Genomic DNA, 21949 nt, shown 5'->3' on the forward strand with positions numbered 1-21949 from the left:
GGATGCAGTTTATGGTGTTTTAGTTCTGAGTGTAATCCCAACTCAGCGGCGGCAGGAATTGTAACCGCTCAATGTGACCCCTTGGTGTGAGGAAAGAATCATCCCTGACTATTGGCTCTACCCCTCTGTGGCGATGAGCAGCAACTGTAGCCATGGGGAGCGACAACAGTCATCTCCTCTCAGTTTCCTCCCCCTCTGATTCATAAAGTATCTCAGTGAAGGCACAGACCGTAGTGGTATGTATCATCAACTTTCTCTCCTTCTCCCCTTTGCAAACATCTTCCAGCTCTCCGAGAGGGCATCGATTCTCCAAGGAGGGAAGATGTGTCACCCAGCACGGATTGGATTGATAACGCCGGGCTAAATATAGCCCTGCGGCAGGAAGGAGGAGAGGAGGATATTTTTAGAAGTGTTTATAGTGCCGCGACTTGGACACTACCTCAGCTGAATGACCAAATGGAAGTAAAGGAACGGGCGGGGGGCACTAAACGCTGCCACTCCTGCACTGAGAGATTGCTGCACTTAGTGGGATTGTGAAGCGGAAGTGGATGAGTGCATCTCATTTAGAGTCCAAAATGATAAGGTTTCAAGATGCACAAGTCAAAAATCATCCTTGAAGACTTTTTCTGTTGACGTAAGCTGAGACTGACTGCTGTCTTTGGCTCCACTGGCTGATTTGAGTAATGTATTGGCTTTCCGTTCACAACGGTCTCTAGTCCATACAACAGTCTGTGCTTAGACCTCTGAGACTTCAAGTTTTCTCTCCCAGTCTGCTGAAGTGCTCACTTTATTTTGGCTGCAGGCACTTCTTACATGGTGCTATCTGATATCACATTGTTGTATATTGGGCAGCATTATTACGCTTTATTCCACTGTGTTTGGAAGATTTTTTAAGCATACTTTATTCTCATTTCCCTCTTTCTCATGCCCTTCAGTCGCATACAAAACCCATGAGACGCTTCACAGTAGAGTGCTGACTCACTCTAAATTGATCCCAGAGGTGCTATCATGGGCCTGAGCTAAATACTAACCTATTTCAGGGCCAGAGCCTATGCAAAATCAAAGCTAACAATAAGGTGAAAATCAAAGTGTGATCTGTGGGCTTTTATACTCATATTGCCAGCTTCTCCACTGTTGTGCAGATCATTCAAGGGCTCAATCGATTTGTCCCGCTGTGCTAGTTCTTTCAACTGCTGACCACATGCTGAGCCGTTGGGCATGTTCGCATTGTGATACACAAGGCAGCAAAGATCACAACACTGTCTTCAGATCAATCAGGAATGCAGCCTAGATGAGTAGCTCTTCTTCTATGTCAATTCACCAGCTATGTCTGCAACAAAGAAGGCTTTGTGTTGTGCTACAATACAGGGGGTGGTTTGGGAGCAGTGTTCTTTGTAATGTCTCAAAAGACTAGATCACTCTAGCATTTCTTCATGGAGAGACTGTATCACATGGCAGGAATTATTGTTAATTATTGAATTCAGGTGTTTCCATTAGACCCATTGCCACAGGTGCATAAAATCAAGCACCTAGCCATGCAGTCTCAATTTGCAAACATTTGAGATACAAAAAGGGCCATTCTGAAGAGCTCAGAGCCTTCAAACATGGTACTGTGATGGATGCCACCCTTGCAATAAGGCCATTGTGCTCAATATTAATTGTAAGTGATATTGTTGAAAAATAGAAGGAACAGCAGCAACTCAGCCATGAAGCAGAAGACCTTGTAAAATCCCAGTCATCAACAAGTCACCAACACTCTGCTGATTCCATAGCTGAAGAGTGTTGAATTTCCACTGGCCTAAATGTAAGTACCAAAAACTGTGCAGTCAGAGCTTCATGGAATGGTTTCCACTGGCTGAGCAGCTGCATGCAAGCCTCACATCACAAAGTCCAATGTCACGCGTCCGATGTAGTTGTGTGAAGCACACTGACACTTGACTGGGGAGCACTGGAAACGTGTTCTGTGGAGTGACAAATCACACTTCTCTCTTTGGCTGTCAGATGAGCAAGTCTGGTTTTGGCAGATGCCAGGAGAATGTTTTCTGCCTGACTTCACTGTGCCAACTGCGAAGCTTGGTGGGGGAGGGATGATGGTATGCGGCTGTTTTTCAGAGATTGGGCTGGACCCCTAAACACCAGTGAAGACCAATCTTAATGCTTAGGCTTACCAAGACATTTTTGACCATGCTACACTTCCAACTTTGTGGCAACAGCTTGCCCTTGTCTTTACAACATGACTGTGCTCCAGTGCACAAAGCAAAGATTTTAAAGACATGGTTTGATGAGTTCAGTGTGGAAGAACTTGACTGGCCTGCACAGAGCCCTGACCTCAACCCCATCAAGCACCTTTGGGATGAACTGGAATGGAGATTGCGAGTCAGACACATGTAGTCACATGTTGATGTGTCCTGGGGTGAGACACTTAACCCCAGATTGCACTGCTGCTTCAGTATTGTGTCAATGTGTATGGATGAGCATAAATGGTATTATTGGTATTATAAATGACCACTCTACAAAGCCCCCTCTTCCTTCAGTAAATGTGGAATAAATAGGTGTGAATGGTGTTGTAAAAGCGCTTTGAGAAGTCAGAAAACTAAAAAAGTGCTATACAAGCTCATTTACCATTTACAAAAATCCACTGAGTACATTAAATCTTCCTGTCCAAATCTTGATATATATCACAAGTTTCTCCTGTATCTCAAAGAAATCTCCCTGCCCCTCCTGTATTGTCATTTTCTCAAGAAACTCCCATTTTCACAGCCTCACAGACTTATTAGAGAATCCATACACACGTATCCAAATGTGTTGTTTGTTTGTCTGGAGATACCAAAGTTGCAAGATCATCTATGAATCATGATACACAGAAATAGTTCTTAACTACATGAAATTTCAACCCCTCTATTTCACAACCTAGCAACCAAAACTGTGATTCACAGATCGTGCAAAAGCCTCGGCTTCACTCTGCTCAATCGAAAAGGTGAGACGAAAGATGGAAGTAGGAGCACAGCAGCTGAAAATGACATGACAGGAAGGATAGCGCTTCATAAATAAAACCAAAATATGCCAGCAAATTATGCAGAGCTTGACTGAACAATCTTAGTTTAGGACAGCAAGTCACCTGGAGAATAGCCATGCACTCTGCAAAGTCTGCAAGGCTGATTCTTGGGGATGATTCACTGAGATGGCAGTAGTCTGTGGAGATTTGATTGGGAACCAGAGGGTATTCAGTTCAAAGTCCAGTAAGGGGCAAGTATAGAATTTGGCGTTGTTGCTGAAGAGGTGCCAGTTTACTTCCACAGCAATGCCAAAGTGACCTTGGGCAAAGCACTGAAACCCCAATTACATGCAACAATGTGCTTTGTATGCTACACTCAAACTCACCTGTAGATAGTGGCAGGGCCTGAGGTTGGGCTTGAGGTCAGTGGGCATCATAGGCTTCTCCAGGTTAAGTGAGGACTTCCTGTAGGCCTCCTTGGCTTGGCTGACTGTTAGCGTTGACCAGGAGCTCCTTTTCATGAACTTTCCCTCTGGTGCCGAGCTTATGCTCTCGCAAGCTGAGCACTTGACATCGTTGTTACTCTTGGATGTCTTTAGCGAGAGTTCTCCAGGCAGGTGGCCGTGCATGGAGTCAGGGTAGCAGTGGCTGATGTGGTCCACAGGATGCCGTGACATGACACTGGGTGTTCTGTACGTGCTGTCGCTATCCAGGTTATCATCTGAACTCCACCAACCTCCTGAGCGTTGCTTACCGCTGCCTTCAGATTTACGCTCTTTGCTCTTGCTGCGTTTGCTGTGTTTGTGGTGGCCTTGGTGGTGGTGATGGTGGTGGTGTGAGCTGTCCCGATGTGAGTCGCTTTTGGTGCCGTTCATCTTGGAGGAACCTTCTAGGGAGTGTGACTTTGTGAAGAGCTTCTGAACCGAATGAACTAAGTGGCGTATTCGCCCTGGGCTCTCATTGCGTTGCTCTGTAGTCGTGGTTGTGGTGGAGGTGCGTTGGTACTGCAGTGTGTGGAAGCCGTCCCGGTGCAGCGGCATCTGCTTCTCAAATTGGTCCAGGAGGTTTGCTGGGATTCGGTTCATTTTGCCGCTACCACCGTGTGAAGAAGAGCCACCATCGTCTCGGGATTCCCTACCGCTGTCCCTAGAGTGGCCACCACTGTCCCGTGAAGCGCTGCCATAGTGCATACGGGGGAAAGTGCTACTAGAGATCGAGTGGTCAGTGGTGGACATTGAAACCGGCATCACCATGCACTCGGAGTGGATGGAGCTCCGTGGGGAGCAGCGATGGTGAGTATCGAGGGGGCAGCTCTCTGTAGGACTGAGGAGGTAGGAGGGGGGTCGTGAGTTGCCATGGTGGAGATGATGGTCCAGGGAATGGTCACAGTCGGCAAGGCCGCAGGTGTGGGCTGAGGTGGGAGAGGTGAGCTGGAGTTGGGCAGGGCGGCCGCCAGAGAGACCCTTCATGTTCCTGGGTGGAGGCGAGTAGCTGTCCTCATCGAAGTACTGCGAGGGCGACCATGAATACTGCTGGTCTGAAATAGAGAGACAGAATATTAGATATAGCTTTTTCCCAGAGACATAGTTCACACATAAATTTGATGGAGAAAAGCCCAAAACCAAACATGTCCTTAATCAGGCTGGTAATTACAGACCATTTTTCACTGTTAATCTCTATCCACTTCAACTGCAGTAGAAAAAGACCCAAAATAGAACACCTGAATTACGAAAGTAAAATCAACATAATGCGCAGACAAAATGACACTTGTCCTATTTTTGTCTTCTCTTCAGGTTGTTGCGGCGTACTGCTGAGAGAGACAGGGCAAAAAAAAAAAAAAAAAGAACGAAAGAAAGAGAAAGGAAGGCAACAGGTAGGAGCCTGCACTGTCATTTATCCAATGCAAAGTGAAATAATAGCCTATCACTCCCTGGTGCTTGTGTCATCCGTCAAATCCCTGAGGAGAGAGCTGTGAGGTGTACGGCCCGATGGGCGTCCTTGGAAGACGATCAACAAATGCACCTGACCTCGTTTTCTTCCACTTGGCTGTGTAGTCTTATATTAAAACCACATTCTGTGTGATCAGTCACCAAGGACAGTTGTCCAAACACTCTTTCTTAGTGTTTTTAATTCAACCAGCTGTAGCTTTACTTTATTTTTTTGCCTCACTGTAATTACAATGTCCTGGGATGATGGACGTTTGAATTCCACGTGTGACAGGGCCATATGTTATGGATGACGCCCTGAATAATAACCTCAATCCTCTGATTTGATGTGACTTTATTTCTGAAACTATTAACATGAAGAGCATAAATTCCCAAGCTTTGTTCAGAGGAGCAAAGTGCTGATGGTTAGTTTACCATTGGAGGTATGGTGGTGGTTTAATAATGGTTTAACACACTAGGGCAGTGTAGGCCGGGGCCCTTTGGTGGGCTACAGAGGTACTGCAGGTGGGCTGCGATAGGTCAGTGCTGTAAATAAAAACCACAAAGCTAATTTTAGAGAATTGAAATAATGTTTTGGATGATAAAACAATTTTAAGTCCCCAAATCAAATAAAAACAGCCAGAAAATTCAAATTTCATGTCAACTTTTATCATTGATGTTGCATGATGTACAGAACCGGTGTCATGGTTGAATTGGTGCTGGATTCAACTATGGCACATCACTGTTTTAAAGAGTTATCAGTGCCTTTGGAGACATTAGGGTTTCTGGGAAGGCATTTTTGGGGTCACAGAGTATGACTAAAGAGGTTTATATTAGAAAAGACAATTTAGGTGACTTGCAGATGCTTGCTCAAAAGAAAATAAATGCAAGGTTAATATGGAGGTTGAATCTCGTGTTATGGTTGTATGAGGGTTTTCAGGATTGCAGGTTTGCAGGAGATTTTCAGGTTCCCCTTTGGGTGCACTAGGGCTTCTGTTCTTACTTAATGTATTTGAAATATACACAGGATATCTGTGTTACACTCAGTGATAATACCCCACACCCTACTTATGGCTGGCATTGAACCAAAACTTCACATCTCCAGAAATGACCACTTTTCAGGGAATGAAAAACAAATGCTGTTTTTTAATAAATTTAACACTGAATGGTCATATTCAGCATCATTTTGAAACTTTCATCGCTTTATAAAGTCATTAAAAACCCACTGACAGATGTAAAGGGTGACCAATAGCACTAATTAAAAAAAAAACATTTATATGGTGATATGAGGTTTTGGCCTGATGCCAACATTACGCTCTTATGCCCCACTGATAGTTTATATCAACCCACCACAATGTCTTTGGCACCACAATCAAAACAGCATAGCCACCTCCAAAAGGCCATTCATGCGAGTTAGCCAGGCAGAGCCAACGCCCGTACTACCTACCCTACCACATGGCCTCTATTTGGCCTGACACATAACCCAACCATATAGACAGGGTGCAATTGTAGAAAAGAGGGGGGGATTCTTAAAACTGGCCTTTTATCTATGGCTAGCCATACACTTTCAAGCCTATTCTGACCTAATTTTGGGTCCTGACTGGTTTGTGGAAAGTAGTTTGTGGGAACACAAAGGTAAACCTTGGCTAATCCTGGCATGGGCATCAAGTTTTTTGAGCTTTTACAGCATCTGAATCTGTCTGATATGCCATCCACATCTAAGATAAAAGATCGAGCAGGAAATATTTGCATCCATCCATCTGGCAGTAATGATACGCCATCTGCAGATGAGTTGGTTTTTTATGAGGCAGCTCTTTTATGTGAACCATGGGGGCTAAAGTTTATGGTTAAGTTTCATTACAATGAACTATTTCAGGTCAATAAATGCACATACATCAGTCGTGCTAAGTTTTGCCGATTTAGCTAAATAATAGCTAAAATGGGAGCCTCTCAGATAAAAGGCTGTTTGGGAGCTGAAAGAACCGCCTCTTAATGAGCTGAGTCAGATGATCCGGATCATTAAAAAAAATCTCATCACATAAAAAGGGAATTTTAAAAGGAAGCCTTTTGACATTTGTTGCAGTCTGTCCTGAGTTCAGTCATCAGTGTGAGAACTCAAGCCGTGCAAGTCTATGGGGCAATTGTTGTCATGCATGATAAAGTCCCACATTAGATCACCACTGTCAAAGAGCTGGATGCGTTAAATCCTACCAGAGGCAGGGTTAAAAACGTACCAGAGGGGGAATATCAGACAATTTAAAGCATATAGGTGTTACATTTCTACATACTCTATATTGTCAAAAGTATTCGCTCACCTGGCTTGACTAACATATGAACTTAAGTGACATGGAGAAGCGCAATTAGTCACTCCAGAGAATGCGTCTCCACTGCTCTATAGTCCAGTGGCGGCGTAATTTACACCACTGCATCTGATGCTTGCATTGCACTTGGTGATGTATGGCTTGGATGCAGCGGCTTGGCCATGGAAACCCATTCCATGAAGCTCTCTACGCACTGTTTTTGAGCTAATCTGTAGGCCACATGAAGTTTGGAGGTCTGTAGCGATTGACTCTGCAGAAAGTTGGCAGCCTCTGCGCACTATGTGCTTGATTTTATACACCTGTGGCCATGGAAATGATTGGAACACCTGATTTCAATTATTTGGATGGGTGAGTGAATACTTTTGGCAATATAGTGTATATCCACCAGAAGACAACGACTGTATCAGCAAATACCAAGTATCTGCTCAGCAACAGTGACATATTTAGTTATTTGTCATAAATATTAATTGTGTTTCTTTACAAGTTCAAAATCCAACAGTATGCTTTATAAAACACTGTTGGGTCCTGTCACTGTCACTCAGATGATGTACGTCAATGGGTATAATGTGGATGTTTCTCTGTATCAGTAGCTATGAGAAACTCTCATATGCATGAATAAAAAAAACCCTTTAAACCCCTTAAAAGGATGATTACAATGCAGTGAGTGCATTATGACTAAGGTTGGACGTTTCCTTTTATCTTAATGTATTCTATTCAAACTTACTTCTAATGAGGTCTAAGATCTTGACCCTTGTGGTGCAGCCCTGCTCCACATAAAAAACAATTCTCCTTGTTTATCAGACATAGAGAAAGATTTCCACTTGGCAGCTTAATGTCAAATTAATTCAGGCTCCTCATATCAGACTTAAAAGAAAAGGATGATCAGTTCCTCCTCATGAAAGAACCATTTCTGTGAGGTCACCAACACCCATCAAAAATACTTTGTCAACTACAAACAGGCTTAAACTTGCATGGCCTTAGTCAGTCCTGCCCACTGCCTGCTCATAATTGGAGCAGAAGGATGATCGTGCACCATTGGTGGTTGTGATGTTGCAATTCTGTCTTAAGTTATGTCATGTCTCTCTCCATGGCCTTTCCCTGACAGTTGACTATTCCTTGAGGTATCTGTGGGAGCTGCACTGAATAAATTATGTAGTGGCAGAGTTGTGGCATTTCCTGGGATTATATGACAGATGACAGACTCATCCACCCCCCATCTCTCCTTCTTATTTCTCACCTCTTCCTCTGATGATGTTTAAGTTTTGTTAAAGGACAGAAAAGTGGTTTAGGAAGGAAGTCCTACAAAACACTCTGAAGGTGATTTTATATTAACACAAGTTAGACTGAGGGAAGCGGAGCTCTTGGTGAGTGTGCAACCTTCTGGCACGTCCTCTGCAAACAGGGAGACAAGTATCTGTGACATCTGTGGACAGGGAGAGGGCTTGTTGTTTTTACACAGATACCAGCACCTGCCATCACATTATCAGCTTGCTGGCAAGGGTGCCAACTGCTTGGATGGAAGGTGAATTTCAGAGTGACATACTGCAGGAGGAGGAGATTCTCAGGAAGTTGGGCTATCGTACTCTTCAATGTGAATGGGTTAATGATAAGAAATATTAGGGGAAAAAGCTGATGTGTTTGATTTTCTTCATTTTGATGGAGTAGAAGTTGATACTCAAGCCCATGCATGCCTAGAAATCCTTGCTCAGGTGTGTAGCATAGTGACCTTTGGTGTGTGGGGTCTTGGCTTGCAGCTGATGGGCCCTGAAGCCCACGGATTGTCAGAAAGTAAAAATGTTTAATGCTTGATTAAGTGCTTCTACTTCTACGTTATACGAATGCTTAATTGCCACTTACAGACTTGTGTTTTTAACTGACTTTAAATTCAACGTTTTCAGGGATAGCTCATCCAGACTTTCAGGCTTTTAAGAGAAAGAATTAGCACTCCTCCCCTGATACAGACATCTCCCCGGAAAATTTGGCTTAACACCTGAACCAGTATCCTGCTCTTTAATACTGCCCCAACCCTCTGGGCTCCACGGTGATAAACACACTTAATACCTGCCTCAAGGTGTGGAGGGAAGAGTCTGAGGAAGAGGCTCATTTATTAAGGGCCTCTGTTTTGTGCCGCCACTCTACCCGCGTGCAGAGTGTGAATAAAGGTCGTTTTGCTCCTCTTAACACATTAGCATTTAAATAGCATTATATCTGCACTGAGTATCACTGACAGCTCCCACTCTTCCCCTGGCTCAGACCTTAACTGGAGTTGAAAACAAAGTTGAAAGATAATAAAGCGCCAGACTAGACTGAGAGATCAAAGGCATGCGACCTTCAGACTTGGTGGGGGTTAGCATGGTGGCTATCTGCGGAGATATTTCAGGGGAACGTTAAGACTAAGGCGACAGTGAGGAAGAGTTCAAATGAAGAAGCAACAAATGAAATGCAAAAGTTGCATCAAATTCTTAAAAAATTGCATTACTACTGAAATTTGGTGGTTAAATAAAATCACACGATTTTTCTTGCCTTTATTTTGGTAAAGACAGGAAACATGGGGGGAGAGAATGGTGGAAGGCATGCACCAAGCAGCGCCAGGATCAGGAATCGATCTTGTGACTGGTGCATCAAGGACTGTAGCCTCTATGGGCGCCTGCTCCACCAACTGGTTCCTGAGTCAGGCTTTTTAAAAAAATAAATAAAAGCTGCCTTTAGCTGCACACAGCCATCATATTTAAACTCTCATGTGCAGCACCTGACAGAATAAAGCACAGTTATGAAGCCCTGATGTCTCAGTGAATGCCTTTGTGTGTCATTTCTCTGTAGTGTGTTGCTTCCCAGTTACTTTATCATGGAAAAAAGCATGTGCCTCTCATTTGTGTTCATTGTGTATCCAGACTTTTTCACATTTACTGCAACAAGGAAAGCACATTTTTCATCTGTCATTCATTTGTTGATTGCACCATAATGAGTACTAATCCTGGGACCATCCAGGACCTGTAGTGATTTTAGGCTTTAGACAGCCATTTGCGCCCACATGATTTGAGTTTGGCTTTAGATGGAGCCAATAAATTTGTAGCTCAAAACAAACATCAAACTAGGAGAAACTGCAAAACATTCCACTTTCGAGTTGAAAAATACCCACGTCACCTGCTTACTATGGTCTAGTACTGTGAAATATCAGTCACTAGACTCCCTCATGCTAATTGAAAATATAGCAAAAGGAAGAAGGATCTTTAGAGCTACATTTCTAAATGTGTTTTTGCTGATAGCATCTTTAAAATTAAAGTTTTTTGTGGATATAATGGAAAAAATGTCCAAAGCTCATTAAAAATGATCAAAACTGTTCACCAATGTCAAACATAGCAAATATACTTTAAAGCTCCTGTATGAGACTTTTAGTTTTAGCACCTTCTGTCGCTGTTTTGAAAATTGATTGATCTCTTTACAGATTCTGTTTGTCAAACATTTAAGTGTTTTCTGCCTAAAAAAAAAAGTCTCATCCTGCTTATCAACTATCAACTTTTCTTGTCCTAACTTATCTTATCCTGTCTTCAAATACATGCACTTTTACATGGAGTTGGCCTCCTTTTGCAGCTATAACAGCTTCCATTTTTGGAGTGTTTATGTGGGAATTTGTGCCCATTCATTCTGTAAAGCATTTATGAGATCAGGCACTGATGTTGAAAGAGAAGGCCTGGCTCACAATCTCCATCCAGTTCATCCCAAATGTACTGCATGGGGTTGAGGTCAGAGCTCTGTGGGTCAGTCAAGTTCCTCCACACCAAACTCATCAAACCATGTCTTTATAGTCCTTACTTTGTGCACTGAGGCAAAGTCATGTTGGAACAGAAAGGGCCTTCCCCAGACTGTTGCCACAAAGTTGGAAGCGTAGCATTGTCCAAAATGGCTTGGTATGCTGAAACATTAAGATTGGCCTTCACTGGAGACCAGTGGTTCTCAACCACTGGAGACCAGTGGGACCCAAAAGTGGGTTGTGGAGCAGTTTTCAGTGGGTCGTGACTAGGTGTCTGAAAAAAAATGGTGGCAAAAGTCTTGAAGTCCTCATTGGACATGCATCAAAACCTTTTATTTTACCTGTTTTACTGTAAAATTTAATTGTCTGATCAATATTTCAACTAAACTTCTTGCAATAAATGGTAATTGTTCCCATGATAATGAAATAATTTCACAAGCTCTCTGGAAAACTGGCAAAAATGTACACATAATGATGGGAAAGGAGGTATAAAATGTGTCAGTTTTGTCCCTTTTGTTTTTTATATCACGTGTTTTGGTCCAATCATGCTCCAAACTGCAACATATCCAATTAACTAAATGTGGGTTGTTGAAAACGTTTTGGAAACTTGGGTCGTGATCTGACAGACTGGTGGGTCCTGAGGCCGGATCAGTTGAGAACCAGTGGCCTCGACCCTGTAACAACCCTGTGGCTCATCACTCAGTCGATTTCACCACTTCACTACCAGGTTCAAGGAATTTTTTATCTCTTTCAGTAGTGTGACCAAACTATGACACTGAAGAAAAAGACAAGAGTGAATCAATTAAAGCTTGATGGAGCGTGGCCATTATTGTTTGATTGATATGCAACTGTACGTGTTTCCTTAAACAAAACAATGTTGGTGAGCCTTTTAACTCACCACTTCCCAGTTAGCCTCATGGTCCAACAGTATTTATAAGATTGCACACGCTCTATTGTCTGACCTTTGATTAAATGATATCATTCATCAATCAATTAACATGTCTATGATTTTTTTCATGTGTTTAGCATTAGGTAAGACTCCTCACACCGAATAACAGTCATCAACAACCTGCTTGTCTCGTTCTCATAAAGCAGACATACAATAACTGAGTCATCAGCAAACTTTATGATAGATCTGTTGTCATATTTGCAATACTCAGCGTGAATCTTTGATTACAAAAGCCTGTTTCTTGCTCTTATCTGATGTCGACCCTATGGTAGCAGGTAAAAATGACAGTATAGAAAAGTCAGTCTTGCTGCTGATGGTCTTATTTGCTTTACTCAGTCATAAAGAGTCTCCAGTATTAATTTCAGTATGTTTTATAACTGTGTAAACTCCTCACAGGAGCTTTAAGTAACAGTATTAAAAGGAAAGTAGTTCCTGAAATAGCCCTGTCTCACTGTCCCAGCAGCTTCATTTCCAACTCGCCATAGTACAGCCACACTCTTATTTTCTGAGCCAAACAAATCGATAGAGCAGCTTTCTTATCCATCTCCCAAAGGTTAAATGCAGTGTCCAAAGATTTCTGGCCTTTCTTCAAAAATCAAAAGAAAAGGAATTGTGTCCCCAGCCCTCAGAGCAAACCAGCAATGGCCTGAGCTATTAGTCTGGTGAAGGAGGCAACGGATAAAGAGGCAAAGCGGTGAATGTGTCGGCTTTTGCGGTATCTACCACAGCAGCTCCAATCAAACTAAGACTCCGGCTTACAGCTTTGGCGTATATCCTGCTCACTTGTCCATCCAAGTGACAGCACAGGACGATTCATGCATACTTTACATTTCAAGTGTGAAATGCGAGATGAAAATGAATCCTCTACTTTTAAGTTGGTAATGCATTACTCCAGTAACAGAGCTATTTTAGACTTTAGTATGAAGCCAATCACTTGCCACTGGCATTTTTCTTCATAAGATATCGCCATCTGTCTGAGCATGACACCTGAAATGTAAGAGTTTCCTAACTGACTGCTGTTTATTCCTCATACATGAAATGAAAAGTTTCAATCACAATGGGAATTTATGCTGTTGTGATTTAGTGAGAAGCCCTGCTGAATCGAAACCGTAACAATGATTTACTATCTTTAAGAAATGCAGCCCAAGTGTTCACTTTTGAGAATTAAACAGTGACATGCTGCTTAGGAGTCTATGATTTACTTTGTCACCAGTGTTAAAACAATGAAAACCATAGCCTGTTTATCTGCTACTCACGGATGACAGCTGGAACTGCTCTGTCACAAAGGCTGTAGTTCATGCTGCTTTTATTTTGAAAACACCTGACTAAATGTCCAATTGCATAAACAGAGATGTCATAGTGAAGTATTGCTGCTCTACAGGGAGGGTGTGCATATCTAAGAACATGAATTATGCCTGCAAACAGACAAAGAGCTTTTACTGGTAACCTAGCTCCACTGGTCTAACGCAAAGTAATGATATTGTCAAGCTGTTGACTGTCTAAAGCAGGGATGTCAGACTCAATCACAGCAGGGGCCGAATTCTAAATTTGGGTCTAACCTGAGGGCCTAACTGGGTCAAAATTTCCCATAAACTGTCAACCTCATCTTCATCGGTAATGAATTATAGGGAAAAAAATGTGACGTTGATAATAAATGATTTTGAGATTAAAAAAAGTCAAAGGTTAAAATCATGATCTTTAACAGTTAAAGTACTAAAATAAATCAAAATCATGAGTTTAAAAGGTCAGAAGATGAGATAAAATTCAAAATTATGGGTTTTAAATGTCAAAACATGAGATACAAAAATAAAATTTTGAATTGAAAAAGTCAATATTTGGGATTAAAAGTTATATTTAGGAGTTGAAAATGTCAAGATATGAGAAAAAATTCAAAATCTTGAGTTTAGAAGGTGAAAATATGAGATAAAATTCTAAATATTGAGTTATAAAGGTCCAAAGATGAGCTCAAAAATTAAGATATTGATTTGATATTTGCAATTTACATTCAAAGTTACGTGTTGAAAGTGTCAAAATGAAAGCTAAAATTAAATTTTATGAGTTTCAAACATCAAAATATGACTTAAAAATTAAAATAATGACTTTAAATGGTCAAAATATGAGATCAAAGTCAAAATTATCATTTGAAAAGGTCAAAATATGATATAAAATATAAAAAACCATAACTTTTAAGGCATAATTGTGAGATGCAATTAGAAAATATGAAATGGAAACACATTTGTTTTCCCACATTCCTGACTTTTTATCAAATTATTTGTACTCTTTATTATTTCTAATTCTCAGATGATTGTATCTTTAAACACTCACAGTTATGGAAAGGTTAATGACTTGGTGTTGGTTTTAGTTTCATCTTCTCTTGTCGTTTCGCTTCAACTCTGCTAATCTGGTGCACATTAGGGCAGAATGATTAGCCACATTTTCATCATCTTTGCAATATGAAGATGCAACTGAATATGATGAAATGTAATACAGTCCAGTCAGAAAGGAAAGATAATCAGGGCGGGGCAATACATTAAAACAGAAAACATATGCTGATGCAAACTAGAAAACCACAGATTATGTATTTCACACTGACCAAATCACACAAAGCTGCATAAAGCTCAATCTAAGTTGGAGAGAAGGCAAAAGATAAGAAAATATAAGAGCACCATGATGCTATTGCACAACCCAAACTGCCTAAAAGTCATTAAGCCTTGATAAAGAATGCACTTATAGAATCATTTTGATTTTTTTTTTTTTTTTACTATTATCACAACCACAACTTATATTGACCATCTGTAGTTCTTCAGTTAAAACCAAATCTGTGTCCTGGATATGTTTGAGTTTCTGCTGAACCAGTATAAAGTTATATCCCTACTCCACCCCGACATGCAATGATGCACTTGCTCATGTTTCAGAGCACACACGTGCCCGCCTGGCATGTCGCATCATAGCCGGTGGCAGTCCAGCTGCACCAAACTGCATGTGGCCATGCTAACACACTCTAGAGTGCTGTCTGGATGTCAAAGTTGGCAGCAGAATCACCCCAACCTATCAACATTACCACCCACCTTTCCCAGCAATCATAGCCGACATCTCACTATCTTTCTCCCTGCGGGGTAGGGGTTCGCCTGAAAGCAGAGAGGGAGAGATTACAGCATGGAGGAACTAGCTGTGGTAAGTAGCTATTGTTAACTGAGCTCTTGTAAACAACTTGAATGATTAAGGGACAACAGTATGAGTGACTGCATGTTTTGGGAGAATCCTGGGAGATAACAGATATAAGAGACAGTAAAATGATAGCGATAACGATGAACAAAAACTTTAACAGGACATATGCATATTTCTAACAAAGAGCTCAGCATGTGAGTCCATCAAGCTTAACGTTAATCTCTTAAAAATGATGAGGCTATTGGCAGGCTGTCCCAACAAATGACAGAATGACAGTTTCTGTTCTGTAACACCCAATTTCACCTACAGAGTGGCGAGCTGACAGCAGCCGTAGTATTTAGCTGCAGAGAGATTATAGTGGCCAGATAAGGAGAAGCGGCTGAATGTCTGAATACTTATCGTGAGCCCGCTAATGATGAAGAGTGTTATCTGCTGCGCTCAGCTCCCCGCTCTCTCTGTGCCAGTCAAAGCGGGGACGGAACGATAGGTGACTGAGAGAAATTTTACAAAGTGTCAGGATCAGCGTTCGTTGTTCCCACCAGAATGAAAATACTTGAAGCTTTTGTGCTTCAAAACTTTCTGGATTCCTTTTTTTGGATCACAAAAGACCAGATGTAAAATGTGTATAATGAGAAATCTAAGGCTCGTTTTTACACAACACCACAACAGAGGCATGTTGTGTAGTTCAGTTTCTATCTTTGCAGGATTTCTTATTTATCTTATTGTTACATGGTCATACATACATTTATCTTCACTATCTGTTTATGACAGCACAAAAATCATCCTGGTAGGTCTATAGCTATGTCCTCTGCATTTAAGGAGACCAATTATGTAACAGTCAAAGGCGGCCCCATTTTGAAGGCTCCTTCAAATGTGATTGACAGATGCATCCTCCTTTATCCTCCTAATAAAGGAACCATCTGGAACATCTTGTGTGGCCCACATCTTGGCTCATTTTGAATTTGATGGCAACACCACATCTCAAAAAAGCAGGGATAGGGACATGTTTTCCGTGTCATCTATTTTTTAAACAACAGTCTGTAAACATCTGGGAAGTTAGAAGACCACTTGCTGGAGTTTTGTGAGAGGAATGTTGTCCCATTCTTGTCTGATGTAGGATTCTAGCTGCTGAACAGACCTGGGTCTACATCGCTGGATTTTTTTGTTCTATGATGCTCAGCATCTGGGCTCTTCAACTGTGAAGCCATGCTGTTGTGGTTTAGCATTGTCTTGCTGAAAAATGCAAGGCCTTCCCTGAAAGAGATGTTATGTGGAAAAGGGGCTTATGTTACTCTTAAACCTCTATATACTTCCCAGCGTTAAAGGTACCTTTCCAGATGTGTAAGCTAGCCCTCGCCACAGGCACTAATGCAACCCTGTACCATCACAGATGCAGACTCTTGAACTGTACCAGGATAGCAAGCTCAGTGGTCCCTCTCCTCTATAAGGTCCTCCAATGAGTACGCATCTGGCGTCGAGTTTTAGTGCAGACAGAGGAGTAAAAATGTCTTCCTCACCAACACAAAATGATGTTTTCCATCTTTTCATATCTGTCTGTAGTCAGTGATTGTGGTTTTGCCTTACGTAGCCTAATAAGAGAGGGAGACAGGCAGCCTGGCATGTGCATGTGAACGTAAAAGCACTACTCGCACTGCTGGAGCTGTTTCCAAACTAACGGGACTTTTGTCAAATGCAGTATTTAACAACACCGTCTCCTCTGACCTCAGACATACTGCCAATAAATCAATCAGCTCACTGAAATTACTCTTCTGACCAGTCTGACACAAACAGGTGAGCCAATCAGTGCGCAAAAGGGGAGTTAACTCCTTTCACAGCGAACCTCAGCTGTTCCCTTATTAATTCCCTTAAAGTCTGTCCCTCCTCTTAGCAAATGTGGCTGGCACAGTGAATGAAACAGTGAAACTAAACGGCTGTGTGTGAAAGTGCCATGACGCATGGATCAGAGGAGAGACAGAGGGAGAAACCTCCTTTTATCTTCTGCACCAATACATCTCAATGTTTATCAGAGGACAGGAGAAAACACGCTGCAGACTTTTGCAGTACGAATATTTTTTTAGAATGTGCATAATTTATTTGCAAAATCATGTCGCTCCTGATGTGCATAGAAAGGGGCGACAAAATTCGCCTCCGAATTATTTGCATTTTCATGCCATTTATTTGCGTCGCCCTTACTGTTTAAAGGCCTTTAGTCTTCAGGACACGGCTTCCATGGTTTCTGTAAGAATTTTAAGTTTTGATTCATGAGACCACAGAACAGTTTTCCATTTTGCCTCAGTCCTTTCTAGACTAGCTTTGGCCCAGAGAAGACCACACTGTTTCTGGATTGTGTTCACATATGGTGTCATCTTTGCATTAGGGATGCATGATACTGGATTTTTGCCAATATCCAATATACTGATATTTACAGATTAATTTTAGCAGATACAGATATCGATACTGATATTTAAATATGCTTTTTGGACAAGATATTTCAGTCCTTTTGGACAAACTTTAAGGTTTGAGGATGAAAATTTAGTCCTTAAAAAAACACTTCAAAGTTTAAAGAATGAGGATAAATAAAGAAGACCTCAACTCACAAGTCTGTTGGTTCAGCCTAAAACTCCTCTAACTTTTTAGTATATATATGGATAAAATCTATAGTCACTGGGCTGAAAAGCACAGGCAAAACATCGGATGTAAATATTGGCAGAAGTTTTGAAACCTGCCGATACCGATATTTGCTATTTTAAGCTAATATCCACCGATACGGACACCAGACTGATAATATCGTGCATCCCTACTTTGCATGATACAGCTTCAACTCCCATTTGTGGATGGCACAGAGAACTGTGTTGACAGACAGTGATTTCTAGAAATGTTCTTGAGCCCATGCAGTAGGATCATACTTGTTTTTAATGCAGGGCCACCTGAGGGGCCATAGATGGTTAACTTCTGTCCCTCTGTACTTCTGAGAGTCTCTACCTCTCTAAAATGCTCTTTTTATACCCAGTCATGTCACTGACCTGTTGCCAGTTAATGTAAATAGTTACTTTTCCAGCCGTTTGTTGCCCCGTCCCTACTTTTTTGAGATGATTCAAACTAAGCTAATATTTTTCATGAAATAATAAAATGTCTCAGTTTCAAAATCTGATATGAAGGTAATGTTCTATTGTGAATAAAATATGGGTTTATGAGATTTATAAATCGATGCACTCTGTCTTTGATTACATTTACACAGTGCCGCAATTTTTTTGGAGTCTGAGTCATAACAGTTACGGCCCCCAAATCATCACAAATATTTTGGAGCAAAATGGAGCATTGGAGGCCACAATAATCACAAAGCTTGTATGTCCCTGTAGGATAATAAACCATATGTAATGTTTTCCATTGTTGTGCATCCTTTTGTTCAGTTCCCCTGTGGGAGAAGAGTTGGAGTGGGCTGTGGACCTAACACCAAAGTTCTGTTTCATTATGTCTCTTCATCAATTGTGGTCAGTAATAAAGAGAATCATTCATAGCCTACTAACACAACACAGAAACCCAACAGTTACACAATGATCTCCTCGATCTAATTCTATTCAAACCCCCCTTTTCATTTACAACAGCCAGAAAAATCGATGTGCACTCCAACAATGCCGAGCACAAAGTCTTGCCAAATATGTTTGATTGCATGCGTTTGCATTTACATGGCGGGATCATAAATCCTGCACAGCTAACCAGCTATGAATAAATCATGCTGAATGTGAAATTCTGCCACAGGAAAAGCCCTGCAAGTGTGTGAAAGAGAGAGAGAGACAGAAAGAGAGTATGTCACTTCTTATGTAACAGCCACGACTGCATTCACAGGCAACTTGTTAAAGGAGGCCTCAGAACTGTGCCTGGTTGCCATAGTAACACACACTGAAGTTCCCATCCTTTGGCTGTTGATGCAGCCGCTGAGGACTTCAGGACAAAATGAGAGATGATTAGATATTGTCACACAGTTATTATTTGCAGGGATGACGTATGTAATAAGAAGCAGTCAGATGTTTTTAATGCTCAGCAGGTCCAGACCAGTTTCCCCCGAGACAATCCTATCAGGGAACTGATTTTAAAAACTCTACAGGTCCCACCAGCCCTGAAGGCATCCACAGCCCTCACGCCGAAGAAGACAATTGAAATCCTTTTCCCCTTTAATGTAATTTTCCTCTCTGCAGACCACAGCAGCACAGAGAACAGAGGCTGGAGGCCTGACCGTAATGACTTTTTAGAGATGGGAGTGATACAGATAGTCCGACTCAGATCCTTGTCTCTCCTCATCCGCCTTTTTTCTCCAAAGTCAGCTGGAGCATTAGAGGCTCAAAGTCAATCGGTGTGTTAAATGATTAGCTGTGATGTTAATCTGCACAAAATCAGATTGGGAAATTAGGTGCAGACATCATTTGAGGGAGTGATCAAATAGTCCTGAAAGAGCACGATGCCAAGTCTTACTGTTGTAGCAGTAAAGATTAAAAAAAAAAAAAAGTGACCAGAGACTGAACGATGCTGCTATGAAGAATCTCGCACTACTGGAACCTAAAAACAATAAAAGTGGAAGGAGGGGTAAAAACTCTAAAACAAATTAAAACAGTGAGGATATTGAGGAAAAAAGAATAAAAGAGAGAATGGAAGCTGAAAGTAAAAGACATCACATAAACGCAAGTCTAAAAAAAAAGTTTTAAGAAGTGATTTAAAGGGGTGGACTGATTCTGCATGCCAAAGGCCCTGTCAACTTTAGTTTCAAGTCTTGACTTTGGATCAACCAGGAGGGCCCCACCTGAGAATCTGAGGATGTGAGCTGGCTCATAGGGGGTGGAAAGTTCTTTTAAGTAGCTTGGAGCCAGGCTGTTAAGTGCTTAAAAGGGCTGAGTAAAATCTCAAAATCAATTGTAAAACTAACAGGGAGCCAGTGTAAAGATGCTCAGACTGGGGTGATGTGATGTCATCTGTTAAAAGTAGTAAGAGGCCAAGCTGCTGCTTCTAGAGGCCACAGACTGAAGTGTGTTGCTGTAGTGGAGTCTGGAGAAAATGAATACATGGATTACTTTTTCCAGGTCTGACCGGGTGAGTGTTGTTTTTACTTTGGCAATGGTTCAGATATGAAAAAAGCTGGAAACTATTGTTAATGCTCTTGCTGACCCCCTAATGCATAATTGAAAAACAGATTTGGAGCAGCAAAAGGGCACCATGGAGTTGTACTAATAAATTTGCTGGAAAATATGGCTGTCATTGTGCCATTAGCACAGTACATCACACATGGATGTTGGCTGAAAACTCAATGTTTTTAGGACTAAAATACAAAAATGGCTACTTGGAACATATTTTTGATTAATCAGTCTTTAAAATTCCAAACTGCTCTGAAATATGTCCATGAAGAGCTCTAAGTGGCATCTCCAAGATTTGGCAAAAAAGAGTAGTGTCAAGAAACCTGAAAAAAATGACTTTAACAAGATGCAGACAGTTTTTTTTTGTTTTACAATTTGACATAAAAATGGTCTTAAAATGACAATCAGTGAATAACTATTGATAAACTAACTGATCAGTTGTTTAACTTTTATTAGACATTGTGAGGTAAGACAAGAAAAGACAATATCACAGAAGTATTTTGTGTTATAATGAATGACACTTTAGTGCCAATATAATTTAATCTAAATTATCAGGTGCCTATTGACTTATATTGAGATTCTGTAGTACTGCACTACATCAAGTTTGCATCAAGTACTGATTAAATAACAATGCACATCACATAGTCAGTCTTTGCTATACAAATTCACTTTCTCTGTGATCATCTGACAAGCATCTGTTTCTTTTGTTACTTTAGTGACAAGTCCCGCTCCAGTTAACATATGATTGGTTGTTCAGAGCAGCGACGTGCAGCACCTTCCACTGGCTGAGATGTTTCAGCAATGGCACCCAGAGTTGCTGAATAGATATTAAATTAAAGCTGTGAAAAAGATGCTGGGTGCAGTGGGTGCTTTCTAGGTATCACGCTACAATTTTGCTCTCTCTGTATTGGGAATAGCTATCCAAAAATAAAAAAATAAAAAAATAGGCTATAATGAATGGTTATTTCATTTTACGTCAGGCAAACAGTTTGCAAATTTCCCAACTGATAAATCTTGGGTTGACAAAAATAGCTATGCTTTCTCCTGAGCCCAACCAGAACAATGGCTGTTTGTATGCAGATATGACATCGCAATATTGGTCTCTGAAAAAAAGGGATTGATTTCTAATTCTCTATAAATATTTTGCCAGGCATTTTCAGGACTCTCCAGAGATGTTTGCTAGGGTTCAAGTCAGGGCTCTGGCTGGGCCACTTTTGGACATTCACAGAGTTGTCTCTAAGCCACTCCTGTGCTGTTTGGGCTGTGTGCTTAGGGCCATTATCATGTTAGGAGGGGAACCTTCAATCTTCTGAGGTCCTCGGTGCTGCAGAACAGGTTTTCATTGAGGATATCTCTGAAAAACACCCCCACAGCATGATGCTGCCACCACCATGCTTCACGGTTGGGATGGTACTGGGCAGGTGATAAAGCCTGGTTTTTCCAGACATTTTATGCAAACTCCAAATGAGATTTCAAGAGTTTTATATGTAGGAGAAGCCAAATCATGTTCAGTCAGTTCAACTTCCCACAGGTGGACTCGAATCAAGGTGTAGAAACATTCCAGCAACGATCAAGAGAAATGGAGGACCCTGAGCTACATTTCAAGTGTTTTCACACTTGATGTTCTAATTCAGTTATTTTGGTTTTAATAATTTTCTGTTTTCACTTTGTCATGATGGGTTACTGTGTGTAGATTAATGACAGAAAAAATTAATTT

The 21949-nt window shown here is 41.3% G+C and overlaps 1 protein-coding gene across 1 annotated transcript in view; it reads right to left on the minus strand.

Annotated features, from left to right (window-relative positions):
* Positions 1-21949, minus strand: part of dlgap2a (discs, large (Drosophila) homolog-associated protein 2a) — a 141507-nt gene that overhangs the window by 85675 nt on the left and 33883 nt on the right. The window contains exon 2 of the mRNA XM_041812843.1: positions 3382-4532. Within this exon, the coding sequence (XP_041668777.1) occupies positions 3382-4464 (1083 nt within the window). The 5' untranslated portion in view covers positions 4465-4532. The remainder of the gene's footprint in view (positions 1-3381; positions 4533-21949) is intronic.

The sequence above is a fragment of the Cheilinus undulatus genome, linkage group 18 (assembly GCF_018320785.1).
Source record: "Cheilinus undulatus linkage group 18, ASM1832078v1, whole genome shotgun sequence".
Classification (NCBI taxonomy): Eukaryota; Metazoa; Chordata; class Actinopteri; order Labriformes; family Labridae; genus Cheilinus; species Cheilinus undulatus.